Raw genomic sequence first — 23781 nt, forward strand, 5'->3', positions numbered from 1 at the left:
CCCAGCTTGCCCTGGTGACACCGACCTTGGACCTGTCATATAGAGTCGCATTTCCCTCTTTCTCTTGCCTCCTCTGGGGTCTCCCACTTGGACTGAAGTGAGAGGTCTAGAGTAGTGGAGAGGGGTGTCTGAGGTTGATATTCCCAGACAGCTTTGAACTAGATCCCAAGGAAGACTTCCTTTCCTTTTAAAGATCGTTTTCCACACTGGCACCCGCGGTAAGCAATCAAAGAAAGACAGAAGGAAAAGTTACTTCCAGATGGCTCCCCATCTTGCTGTAATGAAGATTAAATATAGAAAATACTCCAACATATCATTAGGCAAACATGAGTATTAATATCATTCACATTACAAATGGGACAAAACGGAAATTCAGTCTATAGCTTGACTTAACTCTGAGACTAGGACCTCAGAGCCAGAAGACAGACAACTAGAGCACCCAGATTCTGAGCAAGTTGGAGGCTCACAATACCTAAGGTAAGAAGTGAAACCGAAGTGTTTCTAGGCTTCTCTCTAGAGATGGCTTCCTGCATTCGAACTGACCAAACTCTCTCCCTTTTGCAGTGAGGGCCTGTTCAAATGGCTACTTACCACTGTTATTCTACTTTCTCCATAAACCTATTTGTGTTGTTTCCTGTCAAGCGAGATTTTCAGCAAAACTCTAAGACATCCAGAGCTTATGGGGTACCTCTTGTTCCTCAGCCTCTCTCCCTGTGCTATCATGACAAGGTTATCTGCCCCTTCTACAGGCTAACAAGTATACCTTCTCCTGACTAAATGCCCAGGACTATGCTTCATGCAATGACAAGGCTTGAAAATAAACAGAAAAATCTGATGGTGGTCCAGATCCTAGAAAGCTACCTAAAGTGCTCAGAACTCACCGAGCAGCCCTGGGGAGGAGGGAAAGGCAGAGAAGGAGGAAGAGACGGTGCCAAGATGGGCTAGAGGTCCGGGAGGTGGGAATTTTCCCTCTGTCCTTTGGCTTCGTTTCTTCCACTGCAGAAGCCACACTGGTCCAAGGTGAGGGTGTTGGCTGGCTGGGTTAACAGGGCTCATAGTGCTCAGCTTAGGGCTTAGGTCTTCCCCAGCCCCATCCCACTGCTTGTTCCCCACACCATCAAGTCTCAGTCCTCAGAATGTCCATTTGCCCATCAGTAAGTGACCCAAGTCCCAGTAGGAGTTTAAGATCAACAAGTCTGAGATTCAAGTACCCTGTTACCAATCAGCAGTGTGATTATATCCTCTCAATCAACACAGAAGGGTCATGGCAATCACTTCCTGACAGGAGGCCAAGGGTGTCCCTGGGCAGGCCCCACGTGGAAACTCAGCTCAGTGACCTTCCACAATGACCAGTTGAGCCTACAGGCTGGACAAATGGTGTGGGGCCCCTGGGGTTAGTGATGGTCCAATGCCTTCAATGAGGTTGTTCCATTGGTCATAGTCCTCTTTCAGGTCTGAATGGGGGAAAAAAAAACACAGAACGGTTAGGTAAACTTGTAAAGGAAGATCAGAGAGTAGCTTCCGTGGATTTAGTGGGTCATCCCAGAGACAGGAGCACCTGGGATACTACAAGGACTGGTTATGGTGGTTGCAACTGGTAGGAGCAATAATGATAACTACTGTTCTTTCGGTGCTTTTATGCATGTGCTTCTTAAACAACTTCCTTAACCCATAACAACTCAGTAATGACAATAATAACAGAAGGGAGCATTGATTGAAGGGCAATTCATTCTAGGAACCTTGCTAAACATGTATTGTTTAATTTAATTATCATAATATCACTATGTGTCAAGTACTGCGTGCATGCTAAGTTGCTTCAGTTGCGTCCAACTCTTTGCGACCCCATGGACTGTAGCCCACCAGGCTCCTCTGTCCATGGGATTCTCCAGGCAAGAATAATGGAATGGGTGGCCACGCACTTCTCCAGGGGATCTTCCCAACCCAGGGAAGGAACTTGTGTCACTTAAGTCTCCTGCATTGTAGGCAGGTCCTTTACCACTAGCGCCACCTGGGAGCCCTGTGTCTTGGCCCAATTTTACAGCTCAGGAAACAGGCTCAGTGAAGATACCAGATTCATCCTATGTCAATACAACTGGTTAAGTGGCAGAGACAGAATTCAAGCCCCGGTGAGAAAGTGGAAACGCCACTTCCAAGTTCATGGATGTTGCTGAGCAAGAAGAGATCCTCCATAAGCCAGCCAGTGAATATGAATCCATGGCTGCCTCAGCGAAGGCCAGAAAGAAGAGGACAGTAACATCATGAAGCAGCATAAACTAGGTACGATTCCAAAGAAGGCCCTGGGACCTCAGGCAGATGGAGCTAATGACATGGTAAGAACAGTCAGGAAGGGCCCAAGGCCGCAGGCTGAGGGAGCAGGACACAGCTGAGGAGGCAAATGGTGTTTCTGTTCAAAACAGACAAAAACCTGGGACATGGGCAGCAACCACTCTCCTTCATCTTCAGATTCCCAAGGCCCTGCCAAGGACCTGGCAGGGAATAGGTCCTCGACAAACAGTATGCCATATTCATCACTTAAAAAAATACAGAGCACGCTGCTGTGTGCCACAGTTTGTTCCTGATGCCAGAAATATGCCACAGACACATAGAAACCCTCATCCTCAGAGGGTTCACAATCTAGGAGGCAGAGATAACAATAAACAAAACAACCTACATAGGATATGAAAAGGTGAGCAGCGCTGTGGCAAAAAAGCGAGCCAGACAGAGGCAGTGCTGGTGGCCGGGGCCAGGGGTGAGGGGAGGAAGGGATGGTACAGTGTTTTTAAAGAGGGTTGTCAATGTAAGCCTCCCTGGGAAGGTGAGATGTGAGTGAAAACGTGAAGGAGGTGAGAGGGAGACACGAGATTACACAGGAAGACGTTTGGGGCAGCAGGAACAGCGGGGCAAAGGCCTGAAGCAGGACTGTGCCTGGGACGTGGAGGCCTGTGCAGAGAGGGAAGCAGGCCCGGGGAAGAGCCACAGGAGGGACGCCGGGCGTTGACTTTGCCTCTCAGAGAAACAGGAGCCACTGATGGACCCTAAGCAATGGAGTGACAAGACACGGCTTTCTTTCTAAAAGGGGGCTTCCCCGGCGGCTCAGCTGGTAAAGAATCCACCTGCAATGCGGGAGACCTGGGTTTGAGCCCTGAGTGGGAAAGATCCCCTGGAGAAGAAAACAGCTACCCATTCCAGTGTTCCAGCCTGGAGAATTTCACGGACTGTATAGTCCATGGGATCACAAAGCATCGGACATGACCGAGCGACTTTCACAGTCTTTCTAAAAGGATCACTCTGAAGGCTTGATAAAGGAGTGTAGGGACTTCCCTGGTGGTCTAGTGGTTAAGAATCTCCCTTCCAGGCTTCCTTGGTGGCTCAGCGGTAAAGAATCCGCCTGCCAAGGTAGGAGACAAGGGTTTGATCCCTGATCTAGGAAAATCCCACATGCCGTGGAGCAACCAAGCCTGTGCACCACAACTACTGAGCCTGTGCTCTAAGAGCCCACGTAAGACAACTACCGAAGGCTGAGAGCCGCAGAGTCCATCCTCTGCAACAGGGGACGCCATCACAGTGAGAAGCCCACGCGCTGCAACTAGAGAGTAGCCTGCATGGCAAAGAAGACCCAGCATAGTCAAAAAGAAATTTTAAACATTTTATTCAATGTGCAGGACTTCCCTGGTGGTACAGTGAACAAGAGTCCACCTGGCAACGCAGGGGCATGGGTTCGATCCCTGGTCCAGGAAGATTCTACACGTCTCAGGACCACTAAGCCCGTGTACCACAACTACTGAGTCCGTGCTCTAGAGCCTGCAGCCGCTGAGCCTGCATGCCACAGCTCCCGAAGCCCATGCACCTAGAGCCCGTGCTCTGCAACAAGAGCAGCTGCCACCATGAGAAGGCTGAGTGCGACAACCAGAGTAGCCCCTGCTCACTGAAACTAGAGAACGCCTGCACGCAGCAATGAAGATCAAGGGCAGCCCAGAATAAAATAAATAATTTTTTTAAGGTGCAAAATCTCAAGGCACAAAATACAAAGTATTATTAGGAAAAAAAAAAAAAAGAACCCACATTTCAATGCAGAGGACATGGGTTCGATTCCTGGTTAGGAACTAGGATCCCACATACCATGGGGCAACTAAGCCAGAGCACCACAATAGGAAGCCCATGCATTGCAGTGAAAACCCCACATGCCACAAGTAAAACCTGACGCAGCCAAATACATACATAAAATAGTTTAAAAAGAAAGAAAGGACCGTGTGGGGACGCAGGGGTGGCAATAGGGAGTGGGTTGTCTATCCCTTCTCCAGTGGATCTTCCCAACCCAGGAATCAAACTGGGGTCTCCTGCATTGCAGGCAGATTCTTTACCAGCTGAGCTAACAGGGAAGCCCTTAAAAAGAAAGGACTGTGTGGGGAGGCAGGGGTGGCAACAGGAGGACCAGTTAGGAAACTCTTAAGTGAGAGACGAGTTGGACAGGATGGTAGCTGTGGGGGTGGTGACAAATGATGACTTGCTATTTGTATTCTGAGGGTAGGGCCAATAGGATTTTCTGAGGGACTAGATGGGAGGTGTAAGATAAGAGACAAGAATGGGACTTTGGCTTGAGTAACTTGAAGGATGGAGTTACTATTAACTGAGAAAGGAAAGACTTGCAGTTGAAAGCTGTTTTTGTGTGTGATTCCCCTTAGAAGGCCAAATAGAGATGTTGAGTTAATAAATCTGATGCTCATGGGCAAGCTTGAACTGGAGACAAACTGTAGAGTTTTCAGCATGGAGATGGCATTCAAAGCCAGAAGACCAGAGGGCATCGGGGGGTACAGGTAGAGAAGAGGTCCAAGCCCTGAGCCCTGGCAGCACCAAGGCAGACAGAGGAGGAGCGGACACTGAGAGGGGAGAAAATCTGCAGTGAGGCATCCTGGAAGCAAAGACGGGGCTTCACGGAGGAGGGCCTCACCAGCTCTCCCAGCAGCTGCTGGGAGTTCCAGTGACATGAGGCATGAGAGGTGACCGCTGGATTTAGTACTGTGAAGGTTTCATGGAGGAGTGGGATGCAAAAGCCTGACAGGCGTAAGTTCAAGAGAGAATGGGAAGAGAAGGATCAGAGAAAGTGAAGACACTTGTGTGAGGAGTTCTGCTATCATGAGGGACAGGGAAACAGGGTGGTAACTGGGGGCCAAAGTGTGGGTCAAGACAGATTTTTTAAAAGAGAAATTTCAGCATGAGATGAGCCCACAGAGAGGGAAAAATTGATGATCTAATGTAAAGAGAAAGAAAATTGTTGACACAGTCCTCTTGAGCAGACCAGAGGGTGAAATCCAGTGCACAAGTGGAAGGGTTGGCCCAGTAAGACAACTGACTAGGAACCTCTAGGAACCAGATGGAAGGCTGAGTCTCTGCAAGAAGGTAGGGAGATGCGGTGTTGGGATTCGAAGACGTACTGATGGCTTCCATTTTCTGAGTGAAGTGGAAGACAGAATTAATCAGCTGAGAGACCGGATAGGGGAAGAAGGTAATAGAGGTTTCAAGAGAAAGAAGGTGTGAAACTGTCTTCCAGGAGCGAGGGAGGGAGGATAAGCAGGTGGAAACAGGAGCTTCATGCAGTTAATATGAAAGATGCACCAAATCTTCTTAACAGAAGGTAACACAACCCCTGTGTCAGTAGAACGCTGCTCTCAGAGGTAATTTTTAGGATCAAAGGTAATTCTTTTTTTAAGTTTTCTATTTTATTTTTTTAATTTTAAGCATAATTGCTTCACAATTTTGTGTTGGTTTCTGCTGTCCAACAGTGTGAATCGGCTATAAGTATACTTATACTTCTTCCCTCTTGAGTCTCCCTCCCACCCACCCACCCCTCTGGTTTATCACAGAGCAATGAGCTGAGCTCCCAGGATCTGGTGAGAGGTTCAGCTGAGCCACTTACAACCTATTTTAATTTCCCACATGACACATACTGTATGGTCACCAAAAGGCTTTTCTCTCTTTGCAAAACTAATTACCCCAAGCTGAGAGTCTTTGCTTTTTTTCACCATCTTATCTCTCTCTCTCTCTTTTTTTTTTAGTTCTCCCACTTTATTGCTACCAACCCATCTCCCTCCACCCTCGTGCACACACGCTCAGTCATGTAACCCCATGGACTGCAGCCCACCAGGCTCCTCTGTCCATGGACTTTTCCAGGCAAGAATACTGGAGTGGGTTGCCATTTCCTTCTCCACATCTTATCTCTTATCAAGTGGATACTGCAAGAGCCTCCTACCTGGGCTCTTTCCCTCTCAACCCACCCCATCTTGCCCATCCTCCATGACGGAGTCAGACTATAAACACAAGTCTAATGATGACAATTCCCTGCTTATCCACGAAGGGCACTCACAGCCTATGGAATAAAATTCAAACGTATTCCAGGCACACATGGGCTTCTAGATCTGGCTTCTGCCCACTTCTCTCCCTTTATTTTCCAACAATTCCACTATCCTGAATGCCAGATACACTAAACACAGCTTCGCAAAACTGACCAGGGCCACACCAACCTTTGTGCCTTCCGTCTAGAAGACTCTTGCCTGCTGAGCCTTACTCATCTCTGACATTGCAGTCAAGTATCATTTTGTCCAGAGAGGCTCCTCTCCTGGCTGTCCTTTCCGTCCCGTCAGGGTTAGGACCTGTCTTCTGGGTCTCTTGAAGACTGAGAGTGTCCCTGGGAGCCGCTGGCAGCAGTGCAGCCGTGAAGCCCCTGGGCTTCCCAGTCGGAGAGCCTGGCAGGCACTCCAGCTTTGTTGTTGTTTCGTCACCAAGTCATGTCCAGCTCTTTCGCGACCCCATGGCCCAGCCTCCTCTGTTCATGGGGTTTTCCAGGCAAGAATATTGGAGTGGGCTGCCATTTCCTTCTCCAGGGGAATCTTCCTGGCCCAGGGATCAAACCCACACCCCCTGAATTGGTAAGCAGGTTCTTTACCACTGAGCCACCTGGAAAGTCCCAATTCTTGCTTTGCCACTTACTAACCAGATAACCTTGACAAATTACTTAAATTCTCTAAGCTTTAGTATCCTCATCTGTAAAACAGACTAATAATACAAGTACTCACTGGGAAGGGCCATCTTCAGGATTATACATGCTGAAGTAACTAAAGTAGTTTAGCAGAAAGACTGGCATCAAGCCTGTCCTCAACAACCTTCCTCGGTCTAAGACTCTCCCAATCATCTGCTGGTCTCCAATAATGAGTATCTTAGTTCAGAAGACATGGCTACTCAATGGAATCCAATCATGCCATGGAGAGGGCCCCTGTCATCTTTAATTTTTTAAAAAAATTTTTATTGGTCTCATCATGAGTCATGTGGGATCTCAGTTTCCAGACCAGAGATTGAATGCATGCTCCCTGCACTGGAAGCACAGCGTCTTAAGTTCTGGACCACCAGGGAAATCCCTCCCCTGTCATCTTTAGCTCTTCCCTAATGATACAGTTTTCAGTCCATCTGCCCTCTGATGGAGAAGGATCATTTCCAGTAGGCATGTATGGATGTGAGAGTTGGACTGTAAAGAAAGCTGAGCGCCGAAGAACTGATGCTTTTGAACTGTGGTGTTGGAGAAGACTCTTGAGAGTCCCTTGGATGGCAAGGAGATCCAACCAGTTCATCCTAAAGGAGATCAGTCCTGGATATTCATTGGAAGGACTGATGTTGAAGCTGAAACTCCAATACTTTGGCCATCTGATGAGAAGAACTGACTCATTTGAAAAGACCCTGATGCTGGGGAAAATTGAAGGCAGGAGGAGAAGGGGACGACAGAGGATGAAATGGTTGGATGGAATCACTGACTCAATGGGTATGAGTTTGAGTAAACTCTGGGAGTTGGTGATGGACAGGGAGGCCTGGCGTGCTGCAGTTCATGGGGTTGCAAAGAGTCGGACATGACTGAGCGACTGAACTGAACTGAACTGAATGATACAGTGCCTAAGAGGAAACAGGGAAAGTGAGCAGCAGACCATGTAGTCAGGGCCCATTAAAGTCTTGAGACAGATCCATTCTTCTCTTACCAGGGGATAAGAATGATGCTCTAAGGTCTCTACTAACCCTAAAGGCTCTAAACTCATCCTAGTATAATGGCTCACAATGAGCAAGATGAAACGAACAGCCATAAATACTGAAATGCAAATTTAGATTTAAAAAGTCTACACATTCAAAACAGGACAGATTCAGAGACTTCCCTGGTGGCCCAGTGACTCAGACTCCACACTGCTAATGCAGGGGGCCTGGGTTCGATCCTTGGTCAGGGAACTAGATACCACATGCCCCAACTAAGAGTTCGCGTGCCGCAGCTAAGGTTCAACACAGCCAAATAAAGAAATAACAAAATAAGATAGATGCATTTTTAAAGGAAATTCAATCCAAATTAAATTTTTTCAGCATTTAGTGGAAAGGTTAATACACTCAGGCCATCCAGCTGGAAGTCTAGTGTCCAGAACACAGAGGCAACAGTCCCACTGAACCAGGCACTGGCGAGACCACATCTGGCATGTTGTATTCAAGTCAGGGCAGCACACATTCAAAGGCACACCAACGAACAGCCCATTCAAAGGGGGAAATTGCAGAAGGAACAGGTGGAGGTACCAGGAACATTTAGCTTAATGAAAAGAAAACTCAGAGGGACACCAGAGGTGACTTCAAATATCTAAAGAGCTGCCATGTACAATGGTCTGAGGCTTCTCGGGGTGGTTCTTGAGGGGATACCCAGGGCAAGTGGGGCGGATTTACAAAGAGTCAGGTCTTGGTCTTAGGTTAGAGTTAGGTCAAGCCTTAGAATCCCAGGCCAGCGTGGCTCCCTTCTGAAGGATGCTGCCCTCTGCACAACATGTGCTGAGGGGTCAGCCTGGCACAGTAGGGTAGCCTCCTCCATTCTGACTGGATCAAAAAGAGACATCTGATCGAGAGAGCTCCGGGCCCAGGCTGAGCAGTGGCCCACAATATGTTTTGGCAGGTAAAGATGGGCTAGTACCACCAAGCTATCTCTCTTGGGAAACTAGTCTAAGAAATTCCCAAAAATGCAGCGGTTACCAGTAGGAGCTAAAGAGGAAAGGATGCAACAAGGGAGAGAACAAGATGCAAGTGGTTCAAGTCGACCAAACTGATGAGGAAGTAGAAGCTACGAATAAGCAGATGTTCTCAGCAAGAGAAAAAGCACGGCAGAGAAAGTGCAAAGGAAACTGGAGCAAAGAGAAACAGAAATATCATGAGAGGAAGAGACAGACAGACTGAGCCCAAGAGAGAGACAGAGAGAGAAGTCAGTCCTACAAACTTCCTCCATTCCTGTAAATTTTCCCTTCCCACCTGGCCAGGTGTACTCTCAGAAATAAACTCCCCTTTTTCCTTGAGGTACATTAGTGAATCTCTAGTCCTTTTCACCAAAAAGCACCTAACTAGAATATCAATTCTTCAAACTATTAAAAGTTTCCAGGGATGGAGCAGGCTGACCCGTGAAGCAGTGTACTCCCCACACTGCATGACCACACGGCAGAGAAGATATGAGAGGACGTGTCCCTTGGGTGGGAGGCTGGACCAAAGACCCTACAGGCCTGGCCATTTGCTGGCCTATGATTTATGACATCAGTCATCATCCTAACTCACAAATGTAGCCCATCTATCATCAAAACCTCCTCCACAACACAGATAAGGTGAGTGATAATGAGTTAGAACAGAGAGGGTAGAGTACAGCAAGGTGAATGTTCCATTGACAATGAGGAAACCAAGGCTCAGAGAAGTTAAATGACTCGGCCAAGGTTACTCAGGTGGTAAGAGACACAATCGGGATTTCCAAAATTTCAGCTAAGTGTTCTTTCTAGAATCCTATGCCATTCCTTCACTCAGGTTTTGCCATAAATCTCCCTGATACAAGACATGTCAGAATAGACCACTGTGCAGGGAAATCTAAGAGACCCCTCCCTGCTGGCTGCCCCATAAGCTCCAGTTCTCTGCTTACCAAGATGCTTCTGCAGGAAGGCCAACATGGCCCGCACCACGGTCTCCTGACCTTCATAGGGGTCCAAGCTTCCACGGGTCTGACTGGAGAAGAATTTACTAATCCAGTTACCAGCCACAAAAACAAAGTCGGTTAGACTCCGATGAACAGAACCACTAGAGGAAAAGAAAAACAAGTATCTGGTAGGGGTCTAGAAGCCAAGGCACACAAATATTTAAGCACCCACAATGTGCAAGGTGCTTTACATGCATTATATCACTTAATTTTCACAACAATCTAGTAAGGGAAGTATTTTCCTCTTTGAAAGAACCAAAGGAGAAAAACGATCCACCCAAGTTCACACAGTAAGAGACAGAGCTAAGGTTTGAAAGCAGGTGAGCCTGGCTTCAAAGCTGCCTCAACTCTGAGACCACAAGGCCTGACCTTGCAGGGAAAAGGCAGAGTCAGCTGGAGAGGGGTCAGGGCAAGGAGGTAAGGTCTGGAGCCCTTGCCACTCCCATGTTATTATGAACTATCACCCCATGGCTTTTACCCCATGACTTCTGAACATTCACAAAGCATATCAGCTCCTTCTTTAGCTCAGAACTGCACCACAAAGTAAACCAGAAAAAAAAAAAAAATAACTTGCCTTTAAATAATCAGGAAAGTTAGGGCAAGTGCTTATAAAAGAGGGTTTCTGGATTACAATTTGTCATTTGACATCAAATGCACTTAATTTGAAGGTGAAATTCTCACTAGGTTCATGTCGAGCTAAATTACTCAGAACTAATTTACTAGTCAATTCAATGAGGGAAGGAAGATCTACATGCCAAACTCTGTTTGATATGGTGAAGAAAAGCTGACTTTAAAATGTATTATTTAAGGCACACAGGAAAGTATAAAGAAAAATATAATGGATACTTTGAGTATCCAGCATTCAGTTTAAGAAATAATACATTGTCAAGAGTTAAATCCACAGTCCCTGCATACATTTTTCCAACTGCTCTCACCCGCCCTTCCCTCTAGAGGTCACAATTATCCTGAATCTCAATGACTTGGGGAAACTCTCCAGCAGTTCTCTGCTGCCATGAAATCAAAATGAAAGGGGAGAGGCTGGCCCCACGGAAGACAGCACGGGCCAGCGTGGGCAAGGGAAGAAGCCAGGGCCTACTGAGCAGCCCCTAGCAGTCCGGCTCTCGGATCTGGCATTTCAAACACCTGAATGAGTCCGGAGGTCCATGACATGCAGTTACTTGTTGTTTTGCTGATTCGGGCTCCTTGAAGCACGTGTGTTATTTGGCTCAAGTACAGGGCAGATCAAGTCAGAGACTTATCAGTGAGACTTTAGCCCTTCAACTGTAGCTGTAAGCCACCTCCTAGGTAAAGTTCATTTCTTAAAGTCACTCAAAATCTTCTCTCTGAAAAATGGCTCCTAAAATCAAACCATCTGACAGTGCTAATGATGGACATGAAGAGAATGTGGCTTTTCTAAGGCAGAAAATAGATGGTTTATGGAAGATACCTGAATTTAGGTATTCATGAAAGTCTCTAAAAATCTGTCTTGTGAATGTCATAGGTCTGCTATCTCCACACTTTCCAAAAGACTCAATAAAATTCCCAAAGGAGATTAGAGATTTCTGGAGTCCACCCAGACCCACACCTCTTCCTCTGCAATGCACAATCCCACAATATCCTTTTCCAGAAAGCAAAAGGTAAATCCTGCCATAAAGTCATGCCAACTAGTGAAGAAATCACTGCAGGTAGAGCTAAGTGGAGAAGGACAGATATGAAATTTGAAAGGCATTAAGATTTTGAGATATAGGAGGTATTTGGACATTCTATGCATGGGTAGAACTTCCAGATAATTTAGAGGGAGCCACACAGCTGAGTAGAAAATGGAGCAATCCCTGGAGATTAGGCATGACCTTGGGGCTTACTCACAGGACAGTTATGATCCTGGATTGGTCGTGCTGGTCACAAATCTTCTTCATCAAGTTGACAGTTTCCGCTGTTTGGAACTTCTCAGCATTGATGAAGAAGATAGGGCCTCGGGCTGTGGGGTAAAAGTCACGTTCCAGAGGAAACATCCAAGCATCCAAAGCCACAGCACACCTGGAACAAGACCAGACATGTGGGATGGCCATGGAGAAACCCAAGCAAGAATAGTTAGGGTAGTGAGGGGAGAGTGAAGTTCTCCCTTTAGTGAGGCAAAGGCTCAGAAAGCCAGGAAGGGGAACCAGGGCCCACATCCTTCGGTTAGGATCTTTTTTAGAGACCCCTTTTCAGTTGAGTTCAGTTCAGTTGCTCAGTCGTGTCTGACTTTTTGCAACCCCATGGACTGCAGCACGCCAGGCTTCCCTGTCCATCACCAACTCCCGGAGCTTATTCAAACTCATGTCCATTGAACTGGTAATGCCATCCAACCATCTCATCCTCTATAGTCCCCTTTTCCTCCCACCTTCAATCTTTCCCAGCATCAGGGTCTTTGCCAATGAGTCAGTTCTTTGTATCAGGTGGCCAAAGTATTGGAGTCCTTCAGCATCAGTCCTTCCAACGAATATTCAGGACTGATTTCCTTTAGGATGGATTGGTTGGATCTCCTTGCTGTCCAAGGGACTCTCAAGAGTCTTCTCCAACACCACAGCTCAAAAGCATCAACTCTTTGGTGCTCAGCTTTCTTTATAGGCCACCAAAAATTCTTCTAGATTTTTAAACTCTCTGAAGGCACGGATCTGATCTCCTCCTTCTCTTGGCTCTACTCTCAGGCAGCAGACTTGAGTCACACAGAATGACACTTCATTCATTACTCACTCATTCATTCCACTCATCCGGTACCTACTCGGTGCTTAAGCCTTGTGTTGTGGATCCAGAGATAAATGACACAGTTCTGGGAGCTCCGGGAGCAGTGGAGACAGAACACACAAGGCAGCCGAATGTAGCTCAGTGCTCTGATCATACGAGCTGCTAAGTCAGCCCAGAGCATATACGGCAGGTGGTCAGGGAAAGCCTCCCTGGGGCCACAACTCCAAGTCATGGCCACTTTGTCAAGCAGCAGTCTCTGTCACCAAGGGCAAAACTAAGGTCCTAAGATTAGCATCCTACCCCCCCCCCCATGCTCCCCCCAGCTCAATAAAGGATGACCATCTTCCCCTCAAATGATGGGTGCACAAATGGAAAACCGCGATTCCTCTTTTTCCTTCTTCTCATACATCACTAAGTCTGGAAAATTCTAAAACCGATCCTGACTCCACCACCTCTCTCCATCCCCCCTCCTCCATGCTAACGCAAATCCCTCATCTCTCACCTTGACTCTGAAATCACCTCCCTCTAACCAGACTCCTTGTTTCCAGTCTTGTCCTACAGCCCGCTCTTCACATGTATGCATGCGTGCTAAGTTGCTTCGGTTGTGTCAGACTCTTTGGGACCCCAAGGACTGCAGCCTGCCAGGCTACTCTGTCCAGGCAAGAATACTGGAGTGGGTTGACATGCCCTCCTCATGGGATCTTCCCAACCCAGGAATCGAACCTGCATCTCCTGCAACTCCTGCATAACAGGCTCTTTCTTTACCGCTGAACTACCGGAGAAGCCCTCATTCTTCACAGAGTGGTTTTTAAATGTAAATAAGATTTTTCTATACTTAAAATTTTTCAGTAGTTTCCCATCACACTTAGAATAAAATCTAACTTCCTTATCTGGCCAAAAGGCCCTGTGATCTGGCCGGTTTATCTTCCTAATCACATAGTTCCCCATCCTGCCCTGCTCCCTCTATGCTCCTCCCACACTAACACAGCAAGCTTCTTTCTACCTCAGGGCCTTTAGCTGTTCCCTGTGCCTAGACTGATCTTCTAGACCGTTATGTAGGTTGACTTCTTTTCCTTAGTCTCAGCTTTTGTCACTTTCTCAAGGAAGCCTCCAGATACCCTAGCTTATCAGCCTGTTTCCTTCTCTTCCTTGCACTTGCCTGCAGGGGATCTGATTACTTGTTACTTTGTTTACCTTGCTTTCTTCTTCACCACTGAATCCCCACCTCCCAAAACAGTGCTGGGTACATAATACTTGCATGCATGGCATGTGGAGCTAACTGCAGCATCACTGGGAAACTCACCTAAATTGCGTCTCCTTGGCCAAGGCCAGAATAGCTGTGGCCCCTCCAAACGAATGTCCCATTACAGCCACGCGGCTCACGTCAATGCTGCCCTGAAGGAAGCCAAGTCAGAAAGGTAGGGGTGCTTTTTTAGGGACTCTTCAGGGCAAGAGGAAGAAACAGGGAGACGATGACACAGAAGCACAATACAGAGCCCTCCAAAACCACGTTATTAAGCACCTCTTGCCCACTGGAGAGTAGCCACTCAGGCCCTCCCTGGACCGAACAGCCTTCTCTAGGCAGGAATCCTGAAAACCACGCCTTTCACCTTTATTTTTATAATCTTACCATCTGTAATAGCTGGACCAGGTAGAAACTTGAATATCTATAAATAAATGAATAAACTGAAATTATGTGACCAATCAGTGGAAGAGCACATTAAGGATGAGAACTCCCAGGAATTCCCTGACAGTCCAGTGCTTAGGACTCAGCACTTTCACTGCAGGGGCCTGGGTTCAACCCCAGGTCAGGGAACTAAGATCTTGGAAGCCATACAGCGCAGCCAAGAAAAAAAGAATAAGAATTCTCTTCATCTAGATCCTTGCCTTACAACAGGAGGGATGATACATGCACCAAATCAAGGGTAGAATGGGGGCGCTCCTGCTGCCCCTCCACTTTGCTCTGAAGCAAGGACTGCTTGTACTGAAACCACCTCAGGTTCTACTTCCTCTGATATATGTCCTGACTTTTATCCAGCAGAGTGAGTCTGCTCACTCTAACAAGCTCTGCACGCATCTATTTCTGGTTGTCCCCAGAAGCCTTCAGGACATGGTTATATAAACAGCCACTGCAGCTGCCTGCTAAAGGACTCAGGAAATCTCTCTTGGATTCACTGTCCAGCCTCTGCCCTGAACCTGTGCCCTCCTTTGCTCTCTGCAAAATCTAGCCCAAGATTTTGTATCTAAATTCTCCCCTTCATGGGACTTCCTTGGTAATCCAGTGGTTAAGACTTTGCCTTCCAGTGGTTAAGACTTTGCCTTTCAATGCCAGGGGTGCAGAATCCTGGTGGGGAAGCTAAGATTCCTACATCATTTCAGTTCAGTTCAGTTCAGTCGCTCAGTTGTTCTACATGCTTTCAGGTCAAAAAACCAAAACATAAAACAGAAACAATGTTGTAACAAATTCAACAGAGACTTTGAAAGTGGTCTGCATTAAAAAAAAAAATTTTCTCCCCACTTTGCTAAATTCCTTCAGATGGGTCCAGGCCTCTTCAGCTTTTTTAACAGTAATATATTCACATAACTCTAAAAATCAGGAGCATACAGCAGTCTTCCCTTTCCACACAGTTGCCCACTCCTTACCCAGACAGGTGAGTTTCTTGTGTCTTTGCAGAGCTTAATTATCCTATACAGGTACACATGAATATATACTTTCTTGCTTTTACATAAGTGATACTGTACCTCACTTTTTAATATAAGAATATTAGTATATCAAGAGCTTCCTTATCCTTTTTTGCAGCCACATTTGATTTTACCATGCTACAGACCACTAGTGATCACCAAAACTGTTCTTCTTCCTGGACACATAGCTAGACTCTATTTCCCAGCAGTTAGATGCAGCCTTGTGATCGGATGTGGCAGTGGCTTTGTGATAGAATGTGAAAGTGATTATCTCCATTTCCCAGCCTGGTTATAAACACTCTTCTGTACCAGCCTCTACACCCTGTCCCATTCCTGGCTTAAAGCACATGGTAAAGGTGGGTTTCACAAGCGGAAGAGAGTAGAGCAATTAGAGGAAGGTAGCCGGTTCCCCGAGTCAGTCCTTGTACAGAAGCACCCATTTTGGACTTCATGTGGGAGAGAAATAAATCTCTTCTTGTGTAAGCCACTGAGATTTGGGGCTTACATGTTATAGCAATTGCTTCCAAGTGGCTCAGTGGTAAAGAACCCGCCTGCCAATGCAGGAGCCGTAGGAAACTCAGGTTTGATCTCTGGGACAGGAATATCCCCTGGAGGTGGAAATGTCAACCCACTCCAGTATTCTTGCCTGAAAAAAATCTCATGGACAGAGGAGCCTCGCAGAATACAGTCCATGGGGTCGCAAAGACTTGGACACAACTGAGCGACTGGGCATGGATGTTACAGCAATTAGTATTATCCAAAATAATACAACCATTGTTCCATAATCTATTAGACCAGTTGTGCTCACTTATGGGTGAACATTTAGGATACTATATCAATCTTCTGTTACAACACACGACACTGGGATGAATAACCTTGTACATACATCATGTCGCAAGTGTGCAAGGATACGTAAAATAAATTCCCAGCATTGGAAATGGCTGGGTCCAACACAATCTGCATCTGTGCTGCTGACAGCTATTGCCAAACTGCCCTGCAAGGGACAAGCTGCACTCACACCAGTTACAGAGCAGCGCCTACTTCCCCACAGCTTTGCCAACAGGGTGAGTAATCAATTTTTGGATCTTGCCCAATCTGACAGATGAAAATTTACTTAGCTTTTTTTTTTTTTTTCTTAATATTTATTTTATTTACTTGGCTGCACCAGGTCTTAGTTGCAATATGCCAGACGTTCTAGTTGAGGCATGTGACTCTCAGTTGCGACACATGGGATCTAGTTTCTGGACCAGGGATCGAACCTGGGCCCCGTGCATTGGGAGCATGGAGTCCCAGCCACTGAATATTAGGGAATCCCTTTCTTAGCTTTTTTTTTTTTTTTTTAAATTCTCTATTTCTCCAAAAGGCTGCCTCTGGAACTAATCCAGCTACCTGTAGCCTGCCATTCCCCGATGCCTGTTTCAGGCCCACAGGCCTGAACTGCAGTGCCTGGGGCCTGCTTCTCCAGTGGGAACTGACAACACACGCTGGTAAAGCTCTCTGGATTTCAGGTCCTGCCTTACTTATTGGCTATCCAGGCTGATGCTTCTTCCTGGAAGACTTTACCAGAGCCTTTAAAAGATATTGTCTAAAAAGACTCTGGGACACAGGTTTCAGAGTCAAAAAGCCCCAGTGTAAAGTTTGACTCTACCACTCACTTAGCTATGTAACCTTGGGCAGATACTTGGCCTATTGGACCCTTGGTTTCTTTCTATGTTAAGATATAACAATGTGTGTTGGTGAAAAGAGCTCTTATCATAGAAAGTATTCATAAAGGACTCACTGTTATTATATATACATATATATATATATACATACATATACATACAAACCATTTTATAAATTTATGATTCTCATTCATACAATGGAATGTTACATGGCTATTAAAAAATCACACCACAGGAAAATATTAACTGGCATAAGAAGACATTCATACTGTCTTGCTAAATGAAAAAAAGGCCACAAACCAGCTTATATTAAATAATAACATTATTGTTTTTTTAAAAGCATTTTTAAAAGACCTAGAAGGACCAACATCAAAAAATTCTGTTTCATTTTCTTTCATGCTTATGTGTGCTTTCTTGGCTCTCTAAATAAAGGCTGAGCTACTTTTCAGACTATGGGGAAAAGGATAGGATGGGGGAGGAAAATATACTTTTATAGGCACCAAATTTCATAGCAGGGATAGCTTCTCTCCTCCCAGGGGTTCTTAGGAGTCCCTTAAGAGAAGGAACAAGCCTGCAGTAGACGCACAGTGTCTGCAGCTCCACAGGCCTTCCTGTGTGAATGAACCATCTCTCCCTTTCCTGCGTGGCCCCAACGGACTGTCAGCCCTGGTGCTCAGGTTCCCCTAATGCAGAACTGGGTGTATAACCTAGGCAGGCCAACCAGAATACCCTATCCCTCTGACATAGTGACTGGCTCAGAATGGGCATATGACCCAAGCAGAGCCATGGCCTTTCCAGATCACTGGAAGCTAAAAAGTCTCTTTTCCTTTTAAATCTACAGCTGAGTTGAAATGCAGGCTTGGAATGCCAGCAACCACCTTTCTTGCCTGATGGAGAGAGTCTGGTGAGAATGAAGCCCATATACACAGAATGGAGCTGAGCCAGGAGAAGGGAGACAGTGCCAAGAGCTTTGATGACAATGCTTGAGACCCTGGATCTAGCTACACTGGCCTAAAGCCAATCTGCCTTTGGTCTTCCTACTTATTTGAGCCAATAAATTATCTTTTGGTTGAAGCTAGTGAGTTAGGTTTCTGTTATTTGTAACCAAGAAAGTCTTGATGAATAAAAAATGTTCCAGGTCATACCAACTTCTGCCATACCTTCAAGGTCATCAGATCCAACCCGCCAGGCAAAATGTTGAGAACGGTCTGCCCAGCAGTGACTTCTTGTAGGATCTTCAACACCCTCACACACTCGCTTACCCTCTGATGCACCTGCAACAGAGACAGTCCCGGTGGGAGTGGAATGCCACACAGCCATCCAGTGGGAATCTCAGTCCCCCTCAGAGCCAAGGAAGAATGCAGGGATGGTGTGCCCACCCACATCTCAGCAAGCACTGCGGGCCCCACATCCCGAGAAAGCCTCAGCTCCCTCACAGCCACTCACGTCAGCCCCACCTATCAGCACAATGGAGTCAACCCAGCTATTCAGACTCTACCTACCTTTCCATGGCAAACAGAGGTGTAATATGGGTATACTGTGTGGCATATGAAAGCATCTCAAAAACAAAAGGACATAAAAGGGTTCCTATTTTCAACCCTATACTGGATTCTGCTTGCCCATTTATAGCATATGTCTACTGCTTTTGTCTGCTAGTACTCATCCACCCTTACTTCTATTAACCTTGACTTCTGAGGATTGCCCCTCACCAAAAATCTAGCAATGCATTTCTGATGGGAACTTCATATTTTGGTACTTCTCCCCAGCCTAAGAGTCTCTATCCAGGATCTTTTATATTATATCTTGGGGAAGAAATTGGGGACAACCCCCAAACAACCCTATTCTCTTAGATGGTGAGGGCGGACATGCAACCTCGTAAGGTAAGCCAGTTAGTAGATGAGACCAACCAGCAAGGGGACAGAAACAACAGTGGTTCCAGTGGTCCCGTCCTTCCTACAGTCTGCTATGTAAACCAACCAATTCTCCTTTTGTGGAACAAGCTTGAGTTGGGTTTCTGTCACTTGCAATTGTTAAGAGTTTTGATTAAGACCTCATTTCTCAGCTGTGACGAGCTCAGGACCACTCTGAGTGAGATTTCAAAAGAAGTGAGTTCAAAGTCTTCTTAGTGAGTGTCTTATACAGAAGACAGGCTTAGTAAACTCTCCCTCCCTATTGGCATAAGCCTACCTGGTAGTTCCGAACATAGAATTCCTTCTCCCCTTCCTCAATTTGACGGTGGGGGATCCATTCCTCCTCCAGGGCCTCATCGTCAGGCTGGTTCTCCTCTGGGGTCTGCTTGCAGAAACAGGTGGCCGCAGCTGACCCATCCCTGCAACACATGTGCCCCCAGGGACTTATCTCTCCCCTTTACCAAATCCTCCTTTTCAGCCAAGCCAGTCTAGCTTATCCTCTAGCTAAATGCGAAAAAGATAGGGGGCATACATAGGAGAGTAGAAAAACATGGGGATTTGGGGGACTGACCTGGGTTTGAACCCCAATTCAGCTGTGTCACTTTCAGCAATGTTAGTCAATATCTTTGAACCCTGGTGTCCTCATGTTTTAAAATGGATATAATCCCTACCTTGCCTAACACTAGGACTGGAAATAATATATCCACAGGAAACTAGCCTATACCCAAGCCCAGGACGGCAGGCACCTGACCCATGATGGTTCGCTGTGACTGTCATCCTCACCTGTGCTCTGGTACAGCAACCACAAAGCCACGAGAAGCCAGCTCCATGCAGAAGGCCGAATACAGTGTCCTAGAGATCCAGGAAGGAACCGAGAGAAGTGATCAAAGAATGGCCTGCCCTTAGCCTCCCGTCCAAACATGCTCTGCTAGTAGCCATCAGAAAAGATGGAATGGAGGAAGCTTCATCTGCAGCAGCCCTTCTTCAGGAGCTTTCCCCAGACAACACACCCCAACTCTCACCAAAGCTCCAAGTGTCCTCCTCCAGGGAGCATGTGCAGATTGATCCACCATGTTTTGCAACCCCATACATCTCCCTCATCCCAACCCCAATACAGTTTGGCTACTTCAAACAATTGCTTTTTTATTGTCTATATATTGCGCATGCTGCATGCCAAGTCGCTTCAGTTGCGTCTGACTCTTTGCAACCCTATGGACCACACCCTGCCAGGCTCCTCTGTCCACAGGGTTCTCCAGGCAAGAATACAGGAGTGGGTTTCTATTCCCTCTGTATATTGTACATCTCCCAAATTAGTTGGTAAGCTTCTTGAGGACAGGGACTCTGGCTACTTTTTAACATGCAAATATGCATCTGTGATTTAGCGTGTGGGTTCTTTTGGTCTGTCCTCCAACATTCAAAAAAAAAAAATATGGCAGACCCTGCTAATTGCCTACTCCAAACACCTATTTTCCCCTTCCTCCTTAATAACAGAATCTAATTTTCAGCTTTTGAACTGTGGTGTTGGAGAAGACTCTTGAGAGTCCCTTGGACTGCAAGCAGATCCAGCCAGTCCATCCTGAAGATCAGTCCTGGGTGTTCATTGGAAGGACTGACGCTGAAGCTGAAACTCCAATACTTTGGCCACCTGATGCGAAGAGCTGACTCACTGGAAAAGACCCTGATGCTACGAGGGATTGGGGGCAGGAGGAGAAGGGGACGACAGAGGATGAGATGGCTGGATGGCATCACCGACTTGAGGGGCATGAGTTTGAGTAAACTCCGGGAGTTGGTGATGGACAGGGAGGCCTGGCGTGCTGCGATTCATGGGGTCGCAAACAGTCGGACACGACTGAGCGACTGAACCGAACTGAACTGAAGTTTCAGCTGAAGACACTCTCGTGGGTCACAGTGACATTTCCCGGCCTCTCTGTAGCCAGGTTCGTCTACGTGACTAAGCTCTAGTATAGCAACAGGAATGTAATGCTACTCTAAGTGATTTAAAATTTTCTAGTAGATATATTTTTAAATAGTGAAAAGAAACAGAATTTTTTGGATATTTTGATGTTTGTCCTTCCAGTTCTTTTAAAAATGTATTTAAAAAACAATAATGTTATTATGTAATGTGAGCTATTTTGTGGCCTTTTTTTTCATTTAGCAAAACAGTATGAATGTCTTCTTATGCCAGTTAATATTTTCCTGTGGTGTGATTTTTTTTAAAGCCATGTAACATTCCATTGTATGAATGAGAATGGTAAATTTATAAAATGGTGTGTGTGTGTGTGTGTGTGTGTGTATAATAACAGTGACTTCTTTATGAGTACTTTCTATGATAAGAGCTCTTTTCACAAACACACATTGTTATCTCTTTACATAGAAAGAAACCAAGGGTCCAAAAGGCCAAGTATCTGCCCAAGGTTACATAGCTAAGTGAGTGGTAGAGTCAAACTTTACACTGGGGCTTTTTGACTCCAAAACCTGTGCCCCAGAGTCTCTTTAGACAATATCTTGTAAAGGCTCTGGTAAAGTCTTCCAGGAAGAAGCATCAGCCTGGATGGTTAATAACCCAATATAGCTACAACATTATTACTTCAACATATAATCAAGATTTTTAAATTAACAAAGTATTTTATTGCACTATCTTTTTTTTTTTCATATGAAGTCTTTGAAATCCAGTGTGTGTTTTATGCTTACAGCATATCTCAGTTTGGACCAGTCATACTTCAAATATTCAAGACACATGTGGCTAGACGTTACCATAACAGACAGGGCAGCTCTAGTCAATGGTATGTAAGCAGTTGTGTTATATATAGAACTTTCAGGAGAGTTCTCCCTTCCTATAGCATGGACTGTGGATGTAATGGCTAGAGCTAAGCAACCTCTCTAGGTCATGATATATTCTTAGAAGCAGAAGCCACACACACAGAGTAAGATTATAAAAGAAGTCTGCTTTTTTACTTTATAGAACTACCATATTAGCTCTGTCTAGTTTTACTTTATCTGAGCAAAAAATAAACTTTATATTATTTAGGTCACTATTGTTTGGAGTTTTTCTATTAACTACAACTTGCCTATACCCTAACTGATTCAGGAAGGTCAGTTACTTAAATTTCTTTTCACCTTCTCTCACTTCTCCTGGGGAGGCAATGAACAGGATTTAAGAGCTAGAGATTTCTGATCCCTCCCCAGTTCAGACTGTAACCTTGAGCAAGTCCACCTTTCAGAGTTGGTTTGTTCATCTGTAAAATATTCTTCCACCCACCTACCTCACAAGACTATGTGGGAACCAAAGAAGACAGAGGCACATTACAAATGGTTAGGTAATATTTAAAAATACACACACCTCCCTGGGATAGAAAGTCACAAGTCTGTGACCCATGAGAAGGATTTCAGATCCTGAATTAACCATAGATACAATGAGAGGAAACCATGACCCTTTACCTCCCTGCCTATTTTTATTGGAATTTCACTACGGTTAATGAAGAGTATTTATAATTGATTCACCCAAGTCTATTTAGATGTGAAACCTCAAGACAAAGTCTTAGACCAAAAAGACTACGCTAAAGTCATGCACTCACCTGTTCTCTCGAGAAAATACCTGTGAGCTTAGGAAAGAGTATTTCTTAGCTTCTTTTCTCCACTAGACTACAATCTGAAGGCAGGGACTCTATCTTATTCACTACTGAACACCCAGCCACAGCATAGGCCCTCACACATTGTAGGTAGTAAATTTACTGAATAAGAAAAGCAACACTGAAAACCATCTTGCTGTCCTTCTAGCCACATCTCTACATCTGCTCTCCACTTCCTGCCATAGACTATAATTATGTGCATCTAGATGCAGTCTCCTGTGGATTAAATTCCTTGATTTGTTTTATTTCTATATGTCCCACCTTTTTTTCATGCCAAGAAACTGGCACAGAGCAGGTGCTCAACAGAAATCTGCTGAATGTATGGAACCTAGCAAAACAAATATTTATTGGGAAAATACTGTTTTCCAGGTACTGCCCTAGATATCAGGAAAGAGAGAAGACAGACATGGTCTCTGCCTTCATGGAGCTTACAATCTAGTAAAAAAGACATATTTTAAAGAATAATCATATAAACAATTAATTCATTATAATTATGTTAAGTACTGAGAAGAACAGATGGTCTTATGAAAGCATGTCAGGATGGGTGTCCCTAAGAAGGTGACACCCAAACTAAGAACCTGAAGGTAATTTGAAATTAGCCAGGCAAAAGACTAAAGGTGGGGAGAAGAAGAGAGGAACAGAACAGGAAATACTCCAAGCAAAGGGAACAGCCACAGAGCACAGCACAGATGAAAACCCTAAGGCAGACATTTGCAGCATCATGGATGGACTGAGTGAAGTAGTGAAAGGTTGTTGCTGAGCCGTGAAAGATGCCGGGATTCTTGGCTTCTGGAGGAGAAGAATTCAATCCAGGGCCAGTGATGAGGCTTGATCACTCAAAGCTTTTGTGTAGTAGTTTTATTAAAGTAGAAAAGAGATAGAGAAACCTTCTGATGTAGACCTCAGAAGGGGGTAGAAAGAGTGCCCCCCTGCTAGTCTTTAGCCAAATGTTATACAGCTACTAGCAGTCTGCTAATTAGAGAAACTCAGAGAATGGCATCAGGCCCTTCACCTACAACATGCATTTTGAGATAACATATAGGCACAAGGTGAGTTGTTGGGGCCATAAAATGATTGACAGGAATCTTGAAGAAAGGCAGGTTTCCAAGCAAAACAGCCTCATTAACATAGCTTAAGAGAACATTTGCATGAGTAAA

At 45.5% G+C, this 23781-nt stretch overlaps 1 protein-coding gene across 2 annotated transcripts in view; it reads right to left on the minus strand.

Annotated features, from left to right (window-relative positions):
• Positions 1–249: 249 nt before the first annotated feature.
• Positions 250–23781, minus strand: part of PAFAH2 (platelet activating factor acetylhydrolase 2) — a 48527-nt gene continuing 24995 nt past the window's right edge. For both annotated transcript variants that reach the window (XM_043909307.1, XM_043909306.1), the window contains exons 5-11: positions 19779–19847; positions 19273–19414; positions 18246–18359; positions 14043–14134; positions 11879–12049; positions 9959–10113; positions 250–1454 (exon numbers count right to left, since the gene is read on the minus strand). In XM_043909307.1, the coding sequence (XP_043765242.1) occupies positions 1360–1454; positions 9959–10113; positions 11879–12049; positions 14043–14134; positions 18246–18359; positions 19273–19414; positions 19779–19847 (838 nt within the window). In that variant the 3' untranslated portion in view covers positions 250–1359. The remainder of the gene's footprint in view (positions 1455–9958; positions 10114–11878; positions 12050–14042; positions 14135–18245; positions 18360–19272; positions 19415–19778; positions 19848–23781) is intronic.

This window comes from Cervus elaphus, chromosome 8, assembly GCF_910594005.1.
Source record: "Cervus elaphus chromosome 8, mCerEla1.1, whole genome shotgun sequence".
Lineage (NCBI taxonomy): Eukaryota > Metazoa > Chordata > Mammalia > Artiodactyla > Cervidae > Cervus > Cervus elaphus.